Consider the following 24,377-nt stretch of genomic DNA (forward strand, 5'->3'; position numbering starts at 1 on the left):
CAAAAGTCAATTTGCTATCAACCTGGGTGCTCAAGTCCCTCACGACTGATTGCGTACTTTGGACCTTATTATCAATGTGATCATTTGTGGGGACATCACTCTCCCCAAAAGGGATGATGATGCATTTTTTTGGCATTAAATCTGAGGCCATGTTTCTGGCATCAGTCATTTGTTTGGGTGGGACCCTCTTGGAGGATGTCCACATCACTAGGGGAATTGATGTCAGCACCCAGCTTGCAGTCATCTGCAAACTTGGTCAGCCATAGCCCACTAGATTTGGCTTGCACCTCCAAGAAGTTTATCCCAAACAGCAGAGGCCCCAAGACCAATCCCTGGGGTACACTGCTTGTTACGGGTCTACTACTTAAGGTGGCTTCCCCTATTTTGACTAGGTGAGTTCTATCAGTGAGCCAGTTTGCTACCCATCTGGTAACATATGCACTGATGCCTAGTTGAGAGAGTTTATCTATTATACCTGAGTGGGGAATAGTATCAAAGGCTTTAGCCAGGTGAAGGTAGGCAGTGTGCACAGTCTTCCCCTCGTCTATGGCCTTGGTGACTGTCTCAAAGAAATCGACCAGATTTAACAGGCATGACCTCCTCTTGACAAAACCAAACTGTGTGGGATCACTTTGTATTTGCGTGGGATCAAGTATCTGGAGGTTGCCAATGTCCTTGTTAATGAGGTCCATGATAATCCACTCCATGGCCTTGCAGATCAAGTTAGTTACGCAGATGGGTCTATAATTTCCTGAATTGGTGGACGCTTCACCTTTGTGCAAAGGGATGACAGCAGCTGTCTTCCACTTGGCTGGGATGAAGCCAGTACTCAGGCTTTGTTTGAATAAGGTGCCTGTTGGTGCTGCAAGTTCCTGCCTGAGTTCATGTAGGATGCAGCCTGGGATGTTATTGGGTCCCATGGAGGATGTATATTTTGCCTTTGAGAGGGCAGTGATGATTTGTACCCTAGAGATAAGGGGAGGGTGGCAGGTACTGGGGATGTCCTGTTTTACTAATTGGGGGGGGGGGGGGGCAGAGCAGTGAAGTTTTCACTGAACCTGTCTGCCAGCAGGTTGGCTATAGCTGCAGCATTTGTGTATGTGGTGTCTTTGACCACCAGTTCTGAGCAGATCTGGGAGCTTCCCATCTATGAAAAAGGTTTTATGATTGTCTTTAGTAGATGTGGCCAGTTTGGACTCGAAGTTTGCTTTGAAGGATTTCACTAGTGCTCTTATTTGCTTGTTCAGACTAAGGCGAGATTGCTTCCAGTTAGGCACCTGTGCCTTCCTGGTCCTGGACAGCATTTTTTTTCTTTTTTATTATTGAGTTTATTTATTGTATATATCCACCAGACAGGTTTACTCTTCCTTGAGGAGGATAATTTCATACTATCTGGTATTCCTGATTCCATGCAGCTTTATAAATGCTCATATAGTACTTTGGTGTAGGTTTGGATATATGTGCCAGTTCCTATGGAGGGGGAGGGGGGCTGTGAAGCTGTTTATACCTTCCCTCAGGAGGTTGTAATCCGCTTTGGAGAAGTTTTTTTTTGTTTGACCCTAGCCGGGGGGGGGGGTCGAATGAGATGGTGACTTTGAAAGTGACTGCTTTGTGGTTACATCTTACCAGGGATGATGACACTGTAGGGATGCTGCAGTGGTTACTCATGTTGGTTAATACCAAGTCCAAGATATTTTCACCTCTTGTGGGGGTGTCAACCAACTGGTCCAAGGCATTTGCATTGACGAAGTCAAGGAATCTCTGAGCATTTGTGTTTTGGCATGAGTATTTCTTCCAGTCTATGATTGTCTAGTTAAAGTCACCCAGGATCAGGGTAAAGAGTTGAATGTTGATAGATTGGAAGAGGTCCAGATAGGTGGCGTGCACATCTTGAGTCAAAGTTGGAGGCCTATAGCTAGGTGTGGTTTGAATAGAGGTCTTGTCAATTGTTAACTGCACCTAGAGTGTTTCTTGTGCATCATACTGTTTGACCAGCCTAGAGGTGTGTATGTCTTTTATATTTATTGCAACTCCACCTCCTTTGTTTTGCTGCCCACGGTTTAAGGTCTGAATGAATGATAGGATGAGTAACCTGGTATGGCTGAGATGCTCTCCACAGCTTTAAACCAGGTTTCTGTGACTGCACAAATGTCAGCTTCTTCCAGGGTTAGGAATGTTTGCAATGAGTGCAGTTTTATGTTTAGACTCCTAGCGTTTAGCAGCATGCCCTTTAATTTACATTTTAATGAAATTTTCATGTTGACAGTTTTGACCTCATGGCATTACCTAAAAAAAGGAACAATGGAGAGGCAAGAGCCTTTGCCAGGAGCCTGAAGCCTAAGGGAGATAGATGCAGGCCATCTCTGGCAAAGCATCGTGGTTTGTCAGTCATGTTATCCCAGGCTGTAAGTTAAGCCTATTGTTAAAGTCAATCATTTTCTGTTTGTATTCAGGCATCATTTTGGGTGATGGTAAAATGCTGCTTAAGGCTAGGAACATTCCTTCCTGGGACACACATTCAGTGAGCTCAATCATGTCTATCTTCATATAGTCCAGGGCGGTAAGTCTCAAGTCATTCACTCCGAAATGGATTATGACAGAGTCATAACGGTACATGTTGAGAGACTTGAGTGCATTGGTGATATGGTGGATTCTGGCACCCAACAAACAACTAACCATGACTTTCTCCTTATCCAGCTTGGTGAGAGGCACACCTGTGTGTCTCACAATGGCATCTCCTATGACTAATATGTTGGTTTTATGTTTAGGCCTTAGTGGCTGTGAGACACAGGTGTGTGGTGTGGTGGGCAGTGGAGTTCACATGCGTTTATGCCTTGGAGGTCTCTCTTTGTTTGGTTATGCTTTTGTTGAGGATCTCTGCATATGTGGGGGGGTGTTGTGTAGGTGTGGGTCGTGTTTGAGGTGTGGTGTTCATGTTGCCAGCCTTCTCAGTGCCAGATATACTGGTTTGTGGGGGAAAGAGCAATGACACTAGGTGCTTGATGTAATTGCACCTCTCACAAATTGTGTTCCTCGGTGGGGGTAGTAGAGGGTTGTCAGTGTACATGAGGCAATTGCTACACTGTCTCAGGATACCCATATCAACCAGAATGGTGGGAGAAAATGTAGGAAATTGTCCATCCATGTTTGTCAGAAACTGAGGAAGAGAGGACAGAAAGAGCTAAGAGGGTAAAGGGAGGAAGGCCTAAGAGTAGTACTGCTAAGTGTTAACACAAGTGCTACTAAGGAAAAATTTGTAGCTGGAATACCTCAAAAAGGGTTAAAAACACATGCAGCTGAAGCTGTGGATACAGCAGACCTGTATCTAGACTATGCTACTCAATTTTAAGGTTAAGAACACAGTAAAAAAAACTCACAATAAAGCACAGATTAATCACTTAAATCTGTTGGCTGATAAATTCGGCTCAAATTTCACAGTCCCAATCACCTCTGGTTACCTCCCAAGAAAGACTGTCTACCAGTTATCACCAAAGAATAGGTCGCCACTGCCCTCTCTAAATCTCAAAACACAGGTGCAATGGGTCCCACCATTATCCTGGGATGCTTCTTAAATAGCTTGAAACAGGAGACCTATCAGGCCCACTAGGGTCTGTCTGTAACCACAGCCTCCAGACTGGCATTGTCCCTATGGAGTGGAGGATTACAGTCATCCCTCTGCATAAAGGGGGACCATCAACAGACCCATACATTTGACTAGTGTTTATGCAAGGCCATGGAAAGAATAATCATGGACCTGATAAATAACATCATTGGAAACCTTCAAACACTGGACCCAGCCCAGTTCAGATTTGTCAAGGGCAGGTCATGCCTGCTCAGTCTAGTGGAATTCTTTGAGAAAATCACTAGGGCCATAGATGAGGGTAAAACAGTGCATGCTGCCTACCTTGACCTGGCTGAGGCATTTGACACCATTCCCGACCTGGAGTGTTATATATAAACTCACAAAACTGGGAATAAATCCTTACATCACCAGGTGGATAGCCAAATGGTTGATGTACAGGACACATATGGTTAAAGTGGGTGAATCCAGATCCAGCAAGAGGCCAGTTACTTGTGGTGTACCACAGGGCTCAGCGCTGAGACCTCTCCAGTTTGGAATATACTTTTCTGAAGTCAAGCCTAATGTAGAAGGTCTTTGGCTGACTAAGTTTGCTGACGACTGCAAGTTGGGGGTGGGGCAGTCACTTCTTCCCCCACCAGTGTAGATATCCTTCAGAAGGGTTTGACTCAGACAAACAGTTGGTGCCAGACCCATGACCTAAAACTACGTGCAAAAAAATGCATAATCTTACCCTTTGGAAAGTCAAACACCCCTGCAAATTACATTAATAGCACACACCTAAGAGTAGACACAAAGATGAGAGATCTACGTACACAGATAGATAGTAGCCTGAACTTTTACCGCCATGTGTCCAGAGTGATGAGGAAGTCCTTTAATGTGGCACAGCTTATAAGTAAAGGTATGGCATCGAGATCCAAGGAAATTATTGTCCCATTGTGCTCAGCCCTCATCAGACCAGTAATCGAGTACAATGCACTTTTTGGCATGTAGTTGACCAGGCACTTGCAACAGCTAGAGTACCCTCAGAGGTTCCTTACAAAAAAAAATATGGGGTGAAAACAACATGTCCTATAAAAGCCCTATCCCTTTACTCTGTTTCCTACTAACTGTTAAGGTGTGATCTATGCCTAACCTACATGGCACTCACAAATCCAGCACTGATTGGTTCATAGGTTGATACTAGGCTATCTGCCCTAGGGCATTTATAAGCCTAGCCAGAATGTGTTTGGTTTTCGCCACCCTTTTAGATTAGTTGACTGTGCCTCTGTATAGTAGATTACAGAAGGTAGCCCTTTTAAGGTTAGTGTACTGTACCTCTGTCAAGCACGGACACAGAAGAGATCCCAGGGGTAAACTTACGATCTCCCATCCACTCGTCAAGACTTCTCTTGAAGAGGGTCAGTGAGGGGCTCTGCCTGACATGGATTGGGATTTTGTTCCAGAGTGAGGGGAGCCTCTGGGAAATGAATCTGTCCCTCCAGCATGTCCTATTTATTTCTGTGCTGAGGTTCAAATCCCTGGAGCATGTAGCTCTAAGGGATTTGAATTTCCTGAGGTGAAGCATGTCCATTAATTATAGGGTTGGACATGGCTTTATACGTCAGACACAGATCGCCTCTGAGTAGGCGGTACGCAACTGAGTAGAGCTGGAGTTTCTTTAGCTGAACTGCATAGGGCATCTGTTTGAGCCCCTTGATCCTCTTGGTGAGGTACTTTTGGGGTCTTTCCAGTTGTTGCAGGTGTCGGGTAAGGTACATCCCAAATGGGGCATTATATTCAATTATGGGCCTGATAAGTGATGAGTAGAGGGGCACAATGACCTCTCTTGATCTAGATGTGAACCCTTTCGTGATAAGGTGGGCTGTGTAGAAGGTCTTTCTAACCACTTTGGCAACATGATTGTCAAAAGGAGAGATTGGTATCTACTTGGGTCCCCAAGTCCCTAATTACTTCTTCCGTACTTAATGGATTACCACCTATGTGGTAATTTGTGGGCACTTTGTTTTTCCCAAAGGGGATGACTATGCACTTTTTGGCATTTAGCTTTAGACCATGGCTCTGGCACCAGTTATCCGTCTCTGTGAGACCCTTTTGGAGGATGCTTGTGTCAGCCGGAGAGTCGATTACAGCACCCAGTTTGCAGTCATCTGCGAACTTGGTCAGCCATAGCCCACTCGTGTTAGCCTGTACCTCGGAGAAATATATATCGAACAAGAGAGGTCCCAGGACTGAGCCTTGTGGGACGCCACTTGTAACTGGTTTAGAGTCTGACATGGCACCTGCTATTCTGACCATGTGGGTTCTATCCCTGAGCCAGTTTGCAACCCATCTTGTGACATAGGGGGTGATATTTAAGCTGGTGAGCTTATTTCTGATGCCTGAGTGGGGTATTGTGTCGAAGGCTTTTGCGAGGTCCAGGTAGGCTGTGTGGACTACATTCCCTTCATCTATGGCTTTGGTAACTGTTTCAAAGAAGTCGACCAGGTTCAAGAGGCAAGATCTGTCCTTAACAAAGCCGAATTGGGTAGGATCCAGTGTCCGGAGGTTCCCAATGTCTTTGTTTATGATTTCCATGATGATACGCTCCATAGCTTTGCAGACCAGGCTAGTCAGGCTTATAGGGCGATAGTTTCTGGGGTCTGTTGTGGCACCACCTTTATGGAGTGGGACCACTGTTGCTGTACGCCATTCCTTGGGTACATATCCTGTAGTAAGGCTGAGATTGAACAGTGACTTTATATGAGGGTTTAGTTCTTCTTGGAGCTTGTGTAAGACGCAGCCCGGGACACCGTCTGGTCCCATTGATGCTGTGTTTTTTGCTTTGGAGAGGGCAGCTCTCACCTGTGCATCTGTGATCTCAGGAAGGCTACACTCTGTTGAGATAGACATTTGCTCTTATGGGGGGGAAGGGGGGGGGTTGCACTGAACCTTTCTGCCAGGATGTTGGCAATGTCTGTGGGTTCAGTGTATTTTTTGTCATTTTGCACTAACTCAGAGCATATCTGGGAGTTGCCTCCCAGGTTTCTGACATAACTAAAGAAGGCCTTGTGATTATCTTTAGTGTCTTGTGCAATTTTTCTTTCGAAGCTGGCCTTGGATGATTTTATGACGGATCGTAGTTTCTTGCTAGTACTGATCAGAGACGCCTTCCCTTTTTGGGATTTTGCTCTAAAATGTAGTAGCTTTCTCCTTCTGTTGTTTAGCTTACTTATGGCCGGGGTCCACCAGACAGGTCTCCTGCCTTTGGAGGAGTGAGTCTTGGTTTTATTTGGGATAGCATGCTCCATGCATTCCTGTAGGTGTCCATAGAATGCTTTTGTAAAGGATTCTGCATTTTGGGCCGTATTTTCCACTGGCCCAAGGGCTTTGAAGGATTCCACCTCGGTTTTGAGAAGTGTGAAGTTTGCTTTTGAGAAGTTCTTCACCGTGGTTTCCTTGGCTAGGGGTGGGGATGGAATATGGATGTCCAGTGAGATTAGTTTATGGTCTGATCTTACCAATGAGGGGTATACCTCTGGTGTGGAATATAGAGACCCCATGTTGGTGATGACCACATCCAATATGTTTTCCCCTCTTGTGGGAGTGGTGACCAGTTGTTCCATAGCATTTGAGTTTATAAATTCTAGGAACCATTGGGCGAGGGTGTTTGGGCTTGAGTAGTTTTCCCAATCAATGTTTGGGTAGTTGAAGTCACCCAATATAATGGTGTTTGGAGAGACCTTCATATTCTCCAGTGTTCTCAGGAAAGCCGAGTGAGGTTCTTGTGTTTGGAGGGTGGTCTGTAGCAGGCTACAAACTGAAAGGCAGTTTTGCCCACTGTTAGTTGCACATGGATGGTCTCCGATGCTTCGTGCAGTGCCACTAACCTGGAGGTGTAGGTATCTTTGATAAATATGGATACTCCCCCTCCTTTTGTGGTTCGGTCTGAGTTTTGGTGCCGGAAAGCATGGTATGAAGTATAACCTGTTAGTGCTGGGGTGCTCTTGGAGCCTTGAACCAGGTTTCTGTTACTACACAGATATCTATATTTTCCATACTGACGAGAGTCTCGAGTGCATGCATCTTGAGGTTTAGACTTCTGGCGTTGAGCAACATTACCCTTAGTTTTTTTTTCTTTGTGTTGTCCATGGAGGTGGTTTTGTCTTTTGAGCCTTGCCTAAAAAAGGCACTATGGGGGAGGCAAGAGCCTTTGCCAGTATTTGAAAACACAGAGGGTGACAGGTGCAAGCCATCCCTAGCGAAGCAATGTGGCTTGTCGAGCATGTCATCCCAGGCTGACAGACAGTGGATCCCCTTTGAATGACACCAATACTTTAGCCAATTGTTAAAATTGATAATTTTGTCTTTATACTGTGGCATCATTCTTGGTGAGGGTAAGATGCTACTCAAGCTCAGGGTCATACCGGCCTGGGCTACATGATCAAAGAGCTCCTCTATGTCTTTTTTCATGTAGTCCAGGGAGGTACATCTCAGGTCATTCACACCAGCATGGGCAATGACGGAGTCATATTTGTACTTGCTTTGGAGTGACCTGAGTGCTTGTGTTATGTGGCGGATCCTGGCACCCGACAGGCAGCTTACAGTGACCTTCTCCTTGTTCAGCCTGGTGAGTGGGACGTCAGTGTGTCTGACAGTAGAGTCACCTATTACAAGTGTATTAGGTGTGTTGTTTAGCCTTAAGGGCTGTGACTGTGTGGCACACTGACTTTGTGAGCTATGTGCTACGTGGGTATTGTTTCGTGGTAGGGGTTGCTTGGATGTCTGCTTTGGAGGTCTCTGCTGCTTAGGCAGATTTTTATTTAGAGCCTCAGAGTATTTTTTTTTTGTGTTTATGTGTTTGGTTTGCTGATGCGATAGGTCTGTGTGAGACTGGATTTGTGGTGTGTGTGGTTACCTTCTCCTCCTGACAAGCTGTGCCAGTACTGGGTTGAGACAGCTTAGCCTCCAGTTTGGCTATATAGTTGCATCTCTCACATATATTTGAGCTTGTTGGGAAGAGGAGAACTCCCATGATGGAACTGTTACACATTTGCAAGACAAACTGCATGAGCATCACCCAATGTAAGAGTCTAAACCGGGTGTGTGACATGAACAAAACATGCTGGAGAGAAAAATATGCATCTCAGAGATTATCCCTTGTCTGGAAGAGTCTTCATGTAAAGCAGAGCCCTTCTCTGACCCTCTTCAACTGCAGTTTGGATCAGTGGTTGGGGAATCATAAATTAACTCCTGGGGTGGTGTCCATGTCCCTTATGGACAGAGGCAGTCTGTAAAGTACTCAAAGACATAGGCACAAGCCTAAGCCATCCCCTAGCTGTTAGGGATCAAAAACTGGGTAAAATTCAGGTAATATTGTGTAGACATATAAGGGTTCTTAACCCGTTAGCCTAGTAATCTCCTATGAACCTGTAAGGAGTAGGGGTCAATTATGGAAGAAATAACAATGAGATGTTATAAGAAAAATAAGAAATAGTAAAAAAAAAATAGAACTGTTTATGTATGCGCCTGTGAATATGTACATTTTGTAAATATGTAAATAGTGTTTTCATGTTGTGTTAAATAAAGGACCCCTACTCTTTTGGATAGATGCTGTGGGATCTTTTACATTCAGCTGAGCAGCCACCAACTCAAGCAGATGAGACCTCTATTTAGTGTCTCTCTCACACACACACACACACACACACACACACACACACACACACACACACACACACACACACACACACACACATACAGAACTCAAACCATTCACCCCCCCACATTGTACTGCATTGTCAGCCATTCAGTCACCTAGAGTGGGAGTAGAACCCACAACCTTCTATTCTTCCCCCCTGTTGTGCCACTGATGTTGCATATTACTCGATATTAATGTATAATGGCCCTTTTTGAAGACATGTTTCTGAAAATTTAGGAGACCTAAATGTGATTATATGGAAGGTCATCTGTGCTGAAATACTTTACTCCAGAATTTTAGACACTCGGAAGAGAACTGATAGGATGGTTGGAAGAAAGTCACTGACGGGTCACACTGCCTGGAGAGAGTAATATATGTGGATGACATCCACAGTTCTGTGAAGGTGGTATATGATTGGGTAATGGACTGTCTTAGTAGTTCAGCAATAAGATGTTAAAGGATTTTAGGATCTGCAGTTATAGTCCATTGGATCCAGCACCTTCCTAGATGGGTAAATTTTTTTAACCATTAATTAACTTTCCAAGTTTGTTTTCACTTTGTTTACCAAACTTTTGTGGTTGCCAAGTATATTGCATCAACTTTCTCAGCCTACCCATGAAGTAGTGTTGCAGTTATCTGTGACATTAAACATAGTGTTAACTTATCAAAAATTAGATTCCCGTTAAAAATAGACATAGAGCTAAAAAAGTAAGTGGGAAGGAGTCCGAGAACTTAAATAATAAACAGATTGTTTACAAACAATCCAGTGATGATAGCAGTGAAACCTAATGGCATCTAAGAGATGTTTTACATCCTTTTGCCAAATTTTCCAAGCATGTCTGAAAGCTGTTGCAAAACACAAAATTGCCAAACAGGAACAAAAGGATGAGCCTCTCCACAGTAAAAATTGCACCTATTCAGGCCAAACTCAATAAAACCAATTCTGGACTTTATTGAAGAAAATAAAACAAATGATAAGCGCTTTCGTCCTGACCACTTCAGAACTCCATCAGATAATGAATTAATTTACACAAACCATTTATATAGTACAGAGGAAACTGGGTTAAACAATCATTAAAAGTTAATGAGTTATTTAAAATGACACACCCCCTTAAACAAAAATCATGTAAAAAACATGTTTTATATATGAAAACTGGTTAAAATGCATAAATAAATGTGGAAAATTCAAACTGTATTCTAAAAACATAATACAATATAATTTAATAGTACAGAAGAAATAGAACATTTTTTAAAAGAAGCACTGTTATCTTTCTAAGGCTTTTAGTTTCAACAGAGAACTAATGGAAATGTGTTCATTTAAGCCTGACCAACTTGATGCATTGAAACGCAGTTGCCAGTAAACCTCTCTACTTTCTAACAAAAGTGACCAGGCACCACCTCGAGGTTCTGTTTTAATATTGTCAATGACAGTGAAATAAAAAGAGTGACTAGTACTTTCCATAATGTGTTTACTAAGTGCATTTGTATCTTTTTTTTGATTTTATATCATACAAATGTTCGTAAATTCGGTTCTTTAATTTACGGTCAGTTTTTCCAATGTAAAAACAGCTACAACAGTTACATAGGGCACAATAAATAATCCTGTCAGATCCACAGTTATATTTTTGATGTAATTTCAATTCAATGTTGTTTATCCGAAAAATGCCCCCTTCCTTAATGTGTTTGCAATATTTACACATACCACACTTTTTCATGTGCCCAACATTATTCACTCCCTTTGGTTTCATCTCAAAAATGTTTTTTAAATTTCTGCCTTTCTTGAATACTATGGTGGGGTGTGAATCAATGAAAGGTCTTGTGGCTTTTTCATGAACAACATTCATGTTCATAAATGAACAATATAATACAGATAAAAATATGTATAAAAAATGTAAACATACAAGGATCACGTGATCGTTGTATGTTTATGTTTATGTTTACATTTTTTATACATATTTTTATCTGTATTATGTTTATATCTAAATGTGTATGTTAGGAATTGTTTAATATGATAGGATGACTTGTTGTAGTTATCTTTTTAAATGGAGGCAGGGTTTGAAAATTTGTTAATTAGTATGATGATGTCATGCAATTTGGGATATTTAAGAATCCCTTTGGTTTACTTTTTATTGCCTGATGAAGTTTGCTTATCTTGAGTAAACGAAAGCGCTAACATAATCTATTGTGGCTTGGTGTGGTCTTTCTTTGAATTTGGTTTTGGGAAGTTTGTTTATTTAATTCAGTATAATCAGTAAACAAAAAAAGACAGTGTTAGTGTGTTGTAAACTGCAAGAGAGGGGCTCACAGCAGAACTGCTGGCAGTGCAGGACAGGCACTGCAGGGAGTGGATGTATAAAATAAAGCTAACATTTGGAATGTTAAGTACATTGCAGAATTTCTAGTGTCTGATGCAACAAGTAACAAAGCAGTGGAGGCAAATTATTTTCACAATGTCAGGAAGTCTGCAGGTGCAGTTTTGTTATATTTGTAGAAAGTTTCAAAGTATAAGGAAATGCTTAACATATTTTTAAGAGTTCTTCTAGGAGTAAAGTACGATGCTAAATGCAAATCATCTAAAATTACTCTAAATAAACTAGTTAAAAACAAAGGAAAAATACAAAAAGAGAATAAAATTACTGTATTCAAAAACTGAGGTATATTACTGGGATCATTTTTTGATAGCGCCGTTAAGGACACTGTATTATTTATAAGTTTCTGCTTGGATAAAATGTGTCCATTATGCATTGGATACAAGACTACATGAGTGGCAAATATATATTTTGTAATTTGAAACAAAAATAGGGCCGTGCAATCTGGCAGTCTTAAGCATTACCTCATTTGCACCACATTCTGAGGCTAGGTTGCATCCTTTTCAGCCTCTATTTTATTTGAAAACCTGTGCATCCTATAACATCCATTTTTTGGGGTCCCCTATCAACTCAGCGAAAAATGGCCTCATTCCATTGCTCAAACAGTACTCTTTACTGTTGCCTTACATATTAAGCTAGGATAAGAGTTTCATCTTGTTGGCTATGCCATTTTATTCCACTTTCTTTTTGCCCCTTATCTCCAAAATTTTCAGGCTGTTGTATTTAAAACTTGCCTGCACCCATGAGCTGACCTCATTACTACTATATTGTGTATGAAATAAAGTGTGCATTACGCGATGTATGCCAGTAATATTATACAAACTAGACAGAGAGCATCTTTAGTTACTGCTAGAACTTACAAAATGGCACCCAAGACATGTATATGTCAGCATATAGATATCTGTTATATGAGCAGTAGTGTGTCGGTATGTGGTACAGTAATATTACACAAAACTGACATATGCGCTAAGTTTGTAGTTTTCATTTTCCATGCTGTCAGATCAACAGTTTTTCTGACATTTAAAATAATCATTAATCTGTCTGCCTTTATGCTTTTACAGCCGCCATTTGTAATGGAGAAATGGATCGTAGGAGTCACAGATGACCAAATGGTGGAGTGTACAGTGACATATGAGGTATGTTATTAAAATATGTTGCAGCTTAAAACAAACTTTGTAAATTATAGAACATGCATCTTTATGAATTTATGCACTGTACCATTTCTTTCACTTTCTGAGTCTATGTGATAAATGGCAATTAACTAATGACACTGTAACAAAAATTAGGAAAACTCGGGCATTGTTAAAAAACAAAGAGCCAAGCTAAGGATAACACTTTGCAGCTACAGACCATGTGCAATAAAATCCGAAGCACTTTATTAACAAACCATTGAGTACTTTCTTCTGACATTAAATCAGACTTCACCGGAATGGTTCACAGTGAATGAAGTGGAGTTTCTGTAGCACAGTTAAATCACCTGACAAACCAACTGTCTACCATCAACCAATAAAATGTATGTTTTCATTCTTATTAAAATACTTACAAAGTATTAAAAGATAACGCAAAAGTAGTGAAAGGAATGTATAAGTGCATGGCTGTGTGTTTGTATATGTATGTATGTATATATATGTATATATATTTGTATATATATATATATATATATATATATATATATATATATATATATATATATATATATATATATATATGTGTGTGTATGGATATATATATATATATATATATATATATATATATATATATATATATATGTGTGTGTGTGTGTGTGTGTGTGTGTGTGTATATATATATATATATATATATATATATATATATATATATATATATATATATATATATATATAGATCTCGGACATTTGCTCGACTGAGAAAACGACCGAAATCCAAACGGCTGGGCATACTTACGCAAAAGTGCTTTTCACAGAAGAAGCACTTTTGCATAAGTATGACTGTTGCCAAGGCTGTACTACGGTGCGGGTAAGGGAAATTTCCCTTTTCCCCACTGTAGTGCGGTCTTGGAGGGAGAATATTAAAGTAGGGGGGTGGGGGGCACAACCCTCCACATGAGGAGTGCAGGGGGGCAAAGCCCCCCAGCAAAAATGTAAATGTAGTGTTTTTTTATTTTGTCACAAGCTTTAACGAAAGTGCTTTTTCGATAAAAGCGCTTTCGTTAAAGTGTGTTTGGGTTTTATGGATTCGGAAGTTTGCTCAGTCAAGCAAACGTCCTAGATCTATATATATATATATATATATATATATATATATATATATATATATATATATATATATATATATTACAAATGCCATAACAGCAATGAAATGAATGTATGTATAAATTATACATATAAATGCCATCTTGTAGTCTGCAATTTTCCTGCCCTTAATTTCAAAATGCTGCTTACTCTTAGTTGATCATTAAGATTAGACTGATCATTTACATTCATCTTCATTTGCCACAACAGCTCCTTATATTCAATGTTTGTTTCACAGTAACTTCCCTTTTGATTAGTATTATACTTTTCCAATACCAGGAATAAAATAAAAAAAAATAATATGTTTTGGGCCTGCTTGCTCAGTGCACTTTTAAGGTAATTTTTCCTTATGCTGTAGTCATCCTGGTAAATTTAAGCACAAAATGTCTTTCCGTTTTACTTAAATAGAATGCATTGCAGATGTCACAAAATGCCAAATAAATGACCCCTTCAGTCCCACAATTATGATCCAGGTTAAATCAGCTGTTTTCCCAATTTTAATTTCATTAAGTTTAATGCATTGTCTGAAAAACACATTTACAAATACCTTTGTACGTATCTTTTTTGCAGATGTTTCCTGATATACTTAATGTCGTGTTGGTTTTATTAGTAAGATTTTCAAATTACAACTACATTTGTATACAAAATTCATTTGTGGACCAACCACTTTAAATCTGTAAAATTAGTCCATAATTGCTAATTTGTAAATACTATTTCCTGTATTGTTTCTCTTAAAATATTAAATACCTTGATGGCTTCCTTGACTGTACCTTGAAGAAACACTGCATATTGTATTTTTTATTTTTTTTTTTCCACAAGTCCATTCACAGTGAGGTACAGCTCAAACTACTGTCCCTGTTTTTCAGAAAGTTTCCCATGTAGCTTCAGAGGTGAAATAATATTTGCAGTAGTAAAGTTTAATACTTTAGTGTATCAGAAATTATCTGCTTAATGAAGAAAAAATGCAAAATTATATAAAGTAACACTAATAGCAGACTTTCTTTAGAACAGCTGAGCATTTTCATTGGCCTGTTCTTGCCCATATATGTGATACAGTCAATTAGAATGCACATAGCTCTGTAAACACATTGGTGGATCAGAAAAATGCAGAACAGATTCAAAAAGTAGCTTCTGACATCAAAAAAGAGGTTTTGTTCTGGCACCATGTTGTATATAGCACTTTTTGGCTGTAATGTGTAATATGTGTATATTGGCATTTAACATATACATTGCCAAGATGAATTATTAGGAAGTGTTATAGCAAAGTTACTTCATTAAGAAGTTTAACTAAGGACTGACTTTGATTACAAGATCACATGATTCACTGTCCCATTTGCAGTAACTCCCTTAAGGCGACATGAACATATTTCTCATATAACTATGTGTGTATGTGATACTTTTTGCCGAAGGCAGTTTCTTAAGATTTTCATTAGAAAGTTTACAGTCAGAGCAATGACTTTCTTGTACATGAAAAAAGTCCAAATCTGAAACATCAACAACTGCAAAAAAAAAAAAAAAACAGCAAAAAAAAAAAATATATATATGTTTATATGAGACAACCACCATCACTCCTGTGTGGTCACTTATGCCAGAACACAAACTGTAGGTACGGTAGAGTTGCATAGTTTATTATTTGCCAGGTGATATTTTAGGGTGGATTTGAATTGATGCAGGTTATTTAAAAGCCTGATGTGGTTTGGAAGTTTGTTCCATGCCTTGGAGATAGTGATAGAGAATAGCAAGTCACCATAATAATTATTAGATTTATTATCAAACGTTAGTTTAAATTATGATGATATTAAGGTTCTGTTTAGTACATGCCATTGGATGAGATTTAACAGCGAGCATGTTTTAAGTGGATGGTGAAGTATTTTGCGTGCTCTGAGAAGCTGTGAGAGGGTGATTTGTTGAGGAAGTTCTAGTCAAGTTAAGGGTAGTTAGCACAGTGCAGTGATGGGTGCAGTTTGGGAGGCTGCAGGCAAATTTGCTGATTTTGTTGTAGGTGCTTTTCTACCTTGTATTTGGTAGAAGAGTTGAGATTTGTGAATATTGTTGTGGTATACAGGGAGGGTATGATCACTTAACAGATGCTTTGCTCTGTAAAGAGATCCTAGTTTGCAGTGTGTCTTTTTGACTGCATTGTCATTGTGCAGGTCAAATTGTAACTTGTTATCAATGATAACTCCTAGTAATTTTGTGTTGGTCATGTTTTCAAGTTTTGTGTTGTTTGAGGAGATTTTAACGTCAGTGTTATTTTGATTTATGCTTTTAGGAAGGAATAGGATTAGTTTGACTTTGTTGGGGTTCAAGAGCAATTGAGGCTTATTTAGCCAGTTTTCTATAGAGGTGAAAGCTTCCTGTGAGATGATTTCTAAGGTGGGAAGATTTGGGATGAGCAAACTAAAATTGCATCTTCAGCACATTGTATTATGGTAGAGAGCTCTGAGTTCTTGTGCATGTTATTAATGAATATATTGAAAAGTACTGACCCACGTGTGGAGCCTTGGGTAGCGTTGCCACCCCTCCGTTTTTTTTTCCGGAGTACCCAGAAATCAGTAGGGCACTCCGGTTCTCCGGTTCTTGCTCTGGGAGTCCGGAAATGGCGGAAAAGCGACGTCAGGCTCGTTAGCGCGTATGGTAAAAAAAAAAAAAAATTAACATTCCCGTCTTGGACTCTCGGTTGATTGGCTGCTTGCTGCAGACGAGGCTCGTGCAGCAAGCAGCCAATCAACACGTAGAATTGCAAGTCAAATCCCCGCAAAGCCCGCGGAAATTAGTGCATAAAAAGCGGCGCTTCAGCTACTAATTTTACCTTTTACTCTCTACTGTAAAAGGTGCTTAAGATCTGAAACTTCTTGCTGGTTGGACGTCTGTGGATTGCTGGTTTCGTTTGCTGCTGCTGCCTGGAAGGATTGCCCTAGCCCTGCTGCCTGGAAGGATTGCCCTAGCCCTGCTGCCTGGAAGGATTGCCCTATCCCTGCTGCCTGGAAGGATTGCCCTAGTTCTGCTGCCTGCTGCTGCCTGGAAGGATTGCCCTAGGCCTGCTGCTGTCTGGAAGGATTGCCCTAGCCCTGCTGCTGCTCCCTGGAAGGATTGCCTAGCCCTGCTGCTTGCCTTGCTTGCTGGAGTCTTGCCCTGGAGAAGTGCTGTGGACTGGCTGACTGGGTGGTGTTGTGTTCCTCTGCTTGCTGGCCCTTTAGCTGCCTGTTCCCTTCTGCCACTGAGAGCTTGTTTAAGTAGCCCTGCTGATGATTTTTCTGGAGGTAAGTGGAATTTTTTTAATGGATGAATTCTTTGGAATTAAGGTAGATTTTCAAAGATTAGTGTGACAAGGGGAATGAAATATTGCCAGCACAGCTACTAGTGAATTTTTTAAATATTAAATTTATATTAATTCACTAGCTGTGCTGGCACTATCTCATTCATTGATGGTGACAAGATGTGTGTAACTGTATCTAGATGTTCAACATGTGGTGATTATTAACTAGAACAGTTTCTAATCTGGTTTTGGACTTGGTTGCAGTGAATATATAATGACTTCATGATTTGTATAAGATGCTTGGACTGTAGATCTGTCTTTTCTAGTCTATCATCACCGTGATGTTTACCTTGACCTGTTTTTCTTCCTAGGGTGTCTTTCTAGGGTGTACAGTCTTCGTATTATAGTGAGGCTTAAATGTAGCTTTTTGTCTAGTTTGTCATCACAACTATCTGTGTTTTCTAGGGTATACCGTCTATACCAAAGCTTAGCACATTTGATGTTACAGTGAATATATGATTACATGATTTGTATAGGATGCTTGGACTGTAGAACTGTCTTTTCTAGTCTATCATCACCGTGATGTTTACCTTGACCTGTTTTTCTTCCTAGGTGTCTTGGGTATATAGCAAGGCTTAATGTAGTTGCTTTTCTTTGGGACTGTCAATGTGAAATATCTCATGTGGTTTTGAGCTTGTTACAGTGAATATACATGGGATATTTTCTAACGTTTTTTTGTGTAGATATTTAAGTTTTGAGACTACTTAAATATTTATTTAGTGACACTGGGCCACTACCTTGGCATTGGTCAAACTAGCAATGTTTATTACTATTGCACAGTAAGACTGAACACACTTTGTTAGGGCCTTAAAGGTGCTTATAAGGAGTAGCTGGTTGATTATGTTGTAGTCTGGGGAAAAGTGGGGCATAGTTAGTAAACTTGTGCCAGCCTTTCCCTTGTGTATGTAAATCAGACCTCAAGTGTGTCTCAACTGCTTTAGCAGGGGCCCAAAGCACTGTTTGATAAATAGGGTGCTCGAGGTCTTCACTTGGCCACTATGCTCAACTTTAACTGTGCCAGTGGGAGGAGGTGGTGGTGAGGATCTGGAGTGGAAAAGGGGAGAAACCAGCCCCAAGTTGACTGGTCTCTGTGCTTTTAAGACAAATTGCACTTAATATGGGGTGTTGCATCTGGAATTGTGGGGCTACGGAATTCGTCTTTATGTCTGCCCATACGGTCTCTTATCATTATGCAAGTTATTACTGTTGCAGCCAGAGGGTATTATGATTGCTGAGTTACATATTTCATGTTTATCATTGTGTCGGCCCACACTATGTCCTGTTTGTCTTTATGCAAGTTATTACAATTGTAGCCAGAGGGTATGATTGCTGAGCTGCCATGTATTTCATCTTTATCTTGTCAGTCCACAGTATGCCTGAACTTTCTTGCTGTGTTCAGACTCAGCTGGATAACATTTGCACTGGGTTCTACATAAAAGTAGAGGGTCTTAATTTGGTGCATTGCTGTAGTGTCTGACCCATGTGTTTTACACACAGTTGAATGCCTTCTGTGCATATTCTGCTGTCACACCAGGTTCATGTGTAACAGCTGCAGAAAGTCCCTCAGACAGGAGTTGCTTCTGCCTTTCATTGCTTTACCTTCACTGTAATTTTTCATGAAGAGTCTCATTTTTCTTTTCCCTATACCAACTTGGTATTACTAGGGTGTGAAAGTCTGGAGATTCACATGTGAATGTGAACTCTGGCTAGTGGCTACTGACTGACACAGGCCCCACCAGGCACTGGTGTTGGTCACAAGTGTTTTGATTTTCTATTAATAGCTGTTTTGGTTTATTGTAGTGTTGAGCAATGATCCTACAGGAATCATGTTCAGGAAAAGGTCAATGGATCATCAAGAAGAGGCTGAAAGCGCGTCTCCTAAGAGGTTTTTCTGCAGTTATAATAAGGTGTGGGAGCAAAGCTACTCATGGGTGCGACCTGTTCCAAATGCAGATGCCATGGCAAAGTGCACATCCTGTGGAACAACTTTCACTGTAAAATGGGATGGGGAAAAGGCATTGAAAAGCCATCAGAAGTCAGACAAACATCATCAAAGCCTTCAGCTCCAGAGGCAGAACCTCAAAATGACCAAGTTTATTCAGCCACGTAGTGTAACCAGTGAAGCTTCCAAAGTCACTGCAGCTGAAGTGACAGCAGTCTATCATGGAGTGAAACATGGTCACTCATATGTATCCATAGATTGTGGAGGTAAGCTGGCACCGACAGTCTTCCCTGATTCTACTTTGGCTTCAAAATTCACCTGTGGGAAGACAAAATCTGAGAGTATTGTCATGAATGTTCTTGCACCTCATTCAGAGGAGCTCCTTCTGCAGGAACTTGGCAATTCCTATTTCTCAGTGGGATCAGATGCATCCAATAAAGGGAACAGAAAAATGTTCCCTTTAGTTATTCAGTACTTTACTCACACCCATGGCACACAACAGAAACTCCTTGATTTCTATGAGGATCATAACGAAAGTTCTGAATGTATCTTTACTAGAATAAAGGACATCCTTGTGCATAAAGGACTCAAAGTACAAAACATTGCTAGCTATGCTGCAGACAATGCCTCAGTCAATTATGGAAAGCACAGGTCTGTTTTAAAAGTTTGAAATCTGAGGTGCCTCACATCATTGCAGCAAACTGTTTATGCCATGTAATACATAACTGTGCCAAGCATGCAAGCAAGGCTCTTGCAAAGTTTGATGTGGAGACTCTGGTTTTGAAAGTACATAGTGAGTTTTCAGCATCTGCTAAAAATGGCACTGTTGAAAGGCTTCTATTCTTTCCTAGACCAGGACTTTAAGGAAATAATGCAACATGTTGTAACAAGGTGGCTGTCTTTGTTCCCAGCTGTGGCAAGGCTGGTAGAATGTTGGCCTGCTATTAAAAGTTATTTTATTAGTCAAGGGCCTGAGGACTGTCACCCCTTATCTGGAAATTTGTGGAGGCCGATGAGGATGGCATCAGTGGGGATGTGTCTGAGGCAGAGTGCTACATACATTTCATGCACTACATCCTGCAGGTATTCCACAAGTCTATAGCAAAACCTGAAAGTAACACTCTCTGCTCCAGAGTTGTACACCGTGATGAAAAGTCTAAAAGATGAGTTGCAGAGAAGGCTAGATGACCAGTTCTTTGGTACTAAAGTTTCATCTGCCTTACAGCACTTTACTCCAGCTGTCGCACAGCAGGTCTGTAGGACCTTCTGTGATTTTACAGTAAAGCACTTTGTTACCTACAGAAGTGGTTTGACTATGATAATAGTCCCTTTAAAGCTATGCAGGTCCTCAGCCTCCAACATCCTGTAACTTGGCCAGAACTGCGTACAGTTGCAGACCTCTTCAAATTGGATGTGGACATTGAAGCACTTTACTCAGACTACTGTACTTTAACTGCTGCATTGCCAGCCCTGTTACAGATGACAGAGGCATCTGTAAGTGATCGCTGGGTGACTTTTTAGTAAAGCTCCAGACTGCAAACCACATTACAGACGGGGGCAGTTTGCTCTTTCAATGTGCCCCAGCAATAGCTTTGTGCAAAGCGTTATTTCACTTACGGGGAATGCGTGGACTGATGTAAGAAATAGAATGCTTGTGTCACTTGTGAAGGCAGAGTTGCAGGTCAAGCTAAACTTTAACATGAGTTGTTCGCAATTTTATTCATTTGTGAGAAATAACCAGCCATTACTTGAGGCTGCTAGATCAAATGCCAAATATAGCTTCAAGTATAAGCAATTATTTCTAGCAAAACTGAAGATACTTTAAACAGTTGCTTTTCTTTTACTATTGTGTGTGGTGAACCCTTAATGTACTGCTTTGAATGAACTGGTGTTTTAATATCTAATTGTATTTCCATTTTAGTACTACCTGTGATATGAGACTTGGGCTTAGTTTTCCCATGCTTGTGTGTGATATACTGTTGTATGTAGTGAACCTTTTGAAGTATTGCTAAATAAAGTTTTTTTAATTTACTTTTGACTCGTTGCACATTTTTCTACTTATTGGTAACTGTATGTGATATTAAAGACTTATGCTGAAGGGTGCTAGAGTAAAGGGGTGTGGCTATTAAAAGGAATGGGTGTGGCTTGATTGTGCATGGGGTGGGGCTTGTTTGTCAGGAAATGGCACAGTAGAAAGGTGGCAACCCTAGCCTTGGGGGACTCCTGTAGTAATTGGAAGGAGTGTGAAGTGGAAGCCATTTCATTTTACAGACTGGGTGCAATTCATTAGGTTACTTGTGAACCAGCTAGTTGAGGGAGTTGTGAGGCCTATAAGTTTTAGTCTTGGAGAAGTAGTTGATGTGAGACTGTGTCAAAGTTTTTTACAAGTGCAGGAAAAGTGTGCCTTCTGCCATCACCTCTGTTGCGGCCACTGCCTTCTGCCATCACCTCTGTTTATTTGTTCTTGGGCTACTTTTTATTTAATTGCCAGAGTTTTTACTTTGACTAATGGTAGCCAGGAACAGGCATTTCCAGTGCTGTGGTGAGGTCAAACGTCATATTGGGTGGGGGAAAGTAATTGGTTGTCAAGTAGAAAGGCTAGGAGCTGCTGATGTATGCATTGGAGAGGAGAGGAAGAATTGCTATAGGGTGATAGTTTGACAGTTTGGTGGATGTGCCATCTTTGTGTAATGGGTTTATGAATGAAGCATTCCATGAGGGTGGGGTGTAGTTTTCTGTAATGGGTCTATTAATTAGGATCGATACAGGGTAGCAAGTAGTGTCAGCAGCAATACTGAGGCATTTGGATGTCAGGCTGTCTGGCGCTACTGTTGTAGGTTTCAGGGACACTATCTCGTTACTAAAATCCCTTTTCTGCCTCGGACCGAAGCTGAAAACATTGCCACCCACTTAGCTAAACACCTCCCTTTTTGTGACATCATTAATGAGGCTCTAACAATCCCATCCACCCACCTTAACATCCTCCCATTCCAGTTTTGTTTTCCCCCTATAAACTGAGTGATCATTGCTATAGTTCCTATATAGGGACAGCTTTTAAATATTGCTCTTAAAGGTTTAAAGTTGCGAGAATAATATTTGTCTAAGCGTGTATTTTTTTTTTAAATATATGAAGTCTGAAATGCAAATATATGACATTTATGTAGTAGGTTCAGTCCTCGGTGATTTGCCATAAAAAACACAAAATGTATGAGGAACTGACCAAAAATATGAGGCAGAAATCTGGGCATTCTGGACATTTGAGAGGTATGTGACAGCCTCAGATGCGAAGAGACGATCCTGATTGCTTTTTAATGTAATACCGACTTTTAAAAGCCAGTATTGCATTTGCAGTCAAACCTCAGCGCCATAGCGCTGTATGTGTGTTTTTATCTGTAACAACTGTTGCTAACAGTTTGCTGCAGATTAAAGGTCAACACAAATTGTTTCTTTCCTTTTTTTACACTAAAATTTAGCGTGTTCTATTGAAGGCAGATTTTTTAACTAAACATGATTGCTGACACGCTCAATGAAGGCAGGTACACACTGTAGCAACTGTTTCTACAATGTAGCAAACCGATTGCTACAGTGTAAATGAAGCGGTGCATTTTTTTTTTTTAACTAAAACATGAGCGCTGAAGCACTCCGTGAAGGCAGGGACAAACTGTAGCAACTGTTTCTACAATGTAGCAAACAGATTGCTACAGTGTAAATGAAGCGGTGCATTTTTTTTATTAAAACATGAGTGAGTTGTTCTCTCATTTTATTCACAGATTTCTACAGATGTCTCTGGCATGGAAAAGCATACCTCTCAAGTGTATCTCATTACGAGGAAAGTACCTCATTTGGGGTCTTAAAAAGTTCACGTTCCTCAAAGTTCCACATTGAAATACTATGTCACACATTCAGTGTCAGGAATTTTTTTTAAGTGAAATCCATTGTAAATAGAAATTAATCATATTAATTCATTAAAAGAGCTTCTTTATAAGTAAAACTAGTATATTTCAACGATCTTATTACCTTCCTAGTTGAAGTTGTTAGTAAGCCATAAGTATGTGTTCCACATTTTGCCCATTTGTACCTCATTATGAGGGCTAATGTTCCTCATTTTGGAGATGAAAGGTTGAGAGAGCTATGTGGAGAAGAGACCAGTCTGCCATGTTGGTGTCTAAATGTATGGAGGTCTGTTTGGTTGGGCTTATGTCAGCTTGTGGCTGAATTGCCATCTATGGTGATTCATACTGTAGCAATCCCTGCAAATGCCATAACTCCTAATAATTCTAACTGCATTAAAGTGGCACCAATCAAATGCCAGTTGTCAGGTTCCATAGACTGATATATGTGCAGAAATGGTTCTTGAATGTGATCTGCTAGAAATCCTGGTGACGTCACACCCTGAAACTGCTATTCATTCCCTCTTTGGACATTTTTGTTGTCAGGGTTAGGAGAAGTAAACTGAATGCATAACATAAATTGTTTTCATACCTCTCAACTGTACAGATTTTCGCAGAATGTCCACATTTTTGCCTTATGTTTTTGGTCTGTTTCTCATAAAAATTTTGGTTTTCTGGCAAATCCTTGAGGTTTTAAGTCAGAAGATAATGACAAACATTTGAGTTTCAGATTTCATACCTTTTAGAAAATTCATGCTAATGCAAAATCTGTTATTTTATCACTTTTCTAAGTTTGTAAGAGCAATACTTTAAAAGCGTCCTTATTTCCCCCCCCATTATTTATGGTTTTGTCCAGATTTTTTGTTTTAAGAGGTTTAGAGGTATGATTGTTTTGTGTTCTGCTAGTTCCACATTGAGGAAAATTCACATTACCGCGGAAGTTTAAGAGTAAGGGTGCACCTGTCCCCCTTTGTTGGTGTCAGGGCACTGAGGTCTCGCATTCATACAGAATCTTGGCCTGTCTCCTTTGTTGGTGTAAAGGCACTGATTTCTCCAGTTTGTACAGGATCTTGACATGTCACCTTTGTTGGTGTCAGGGCACTGAGGTCTCTCATTCATAAAGAATCTTGGCCTGTCCCCTTTGTAGGTGTCAGGACACTGAGGTCTCCCATTCATACAGACTCTTGGCCTGTTCCCTTTGTTTGTGTCAGGACACTGAGTTCTTCCTTTCGTACAGGCTCTTGGCCTGCCCCCTTAGCTTGTTTCATGGCACCAAGTTTTCCCATTGATACAGGATCTTGGCCTGTCTCCTTTGTTGATGTCAGGACAT

At 40.5% G+C, this 24,377-nt stretch overlaps 1 protein-coding gene across 1 annotated transcript in view; it reads left to right on the forward strand.

Annotated features, from left to right (window-relative positions):
- The window catches only part of MAP3K20 (mitogen-activated protein kinase kinase kinase 20), a 1,351,048-nt gene that overhangs the window by 1,138,570 nt on the left and 188,101 nt on the right, over positions 1 to 24,377 (forward strand). Inside the window, exon 17 of the mRNA XM_044075552.1 lies at positions 12,688 to 12,762. Within this exon, the coding sequence (XP_043931487.1) occupies positions 12,688 to 12,762 (75 nt within the window). The remainder of the gene's footprint in view (positions 1 to 12,687; positions 12,763 to 24,377) is intronic.

Source organism: Protopterus annectens, chromosome 6.part1, assembly GCF_019279795.1.
Source record: "Protopterus annectens isolate FY-2018-M chromosome 6.part1, PAN1.0, whole genome shotgun sequence".
NCBI lineage: Eukaryota > Metazoa > Chordata > Ceratodontiformes > Protopteridae > Protopterus > Protopterus annectens.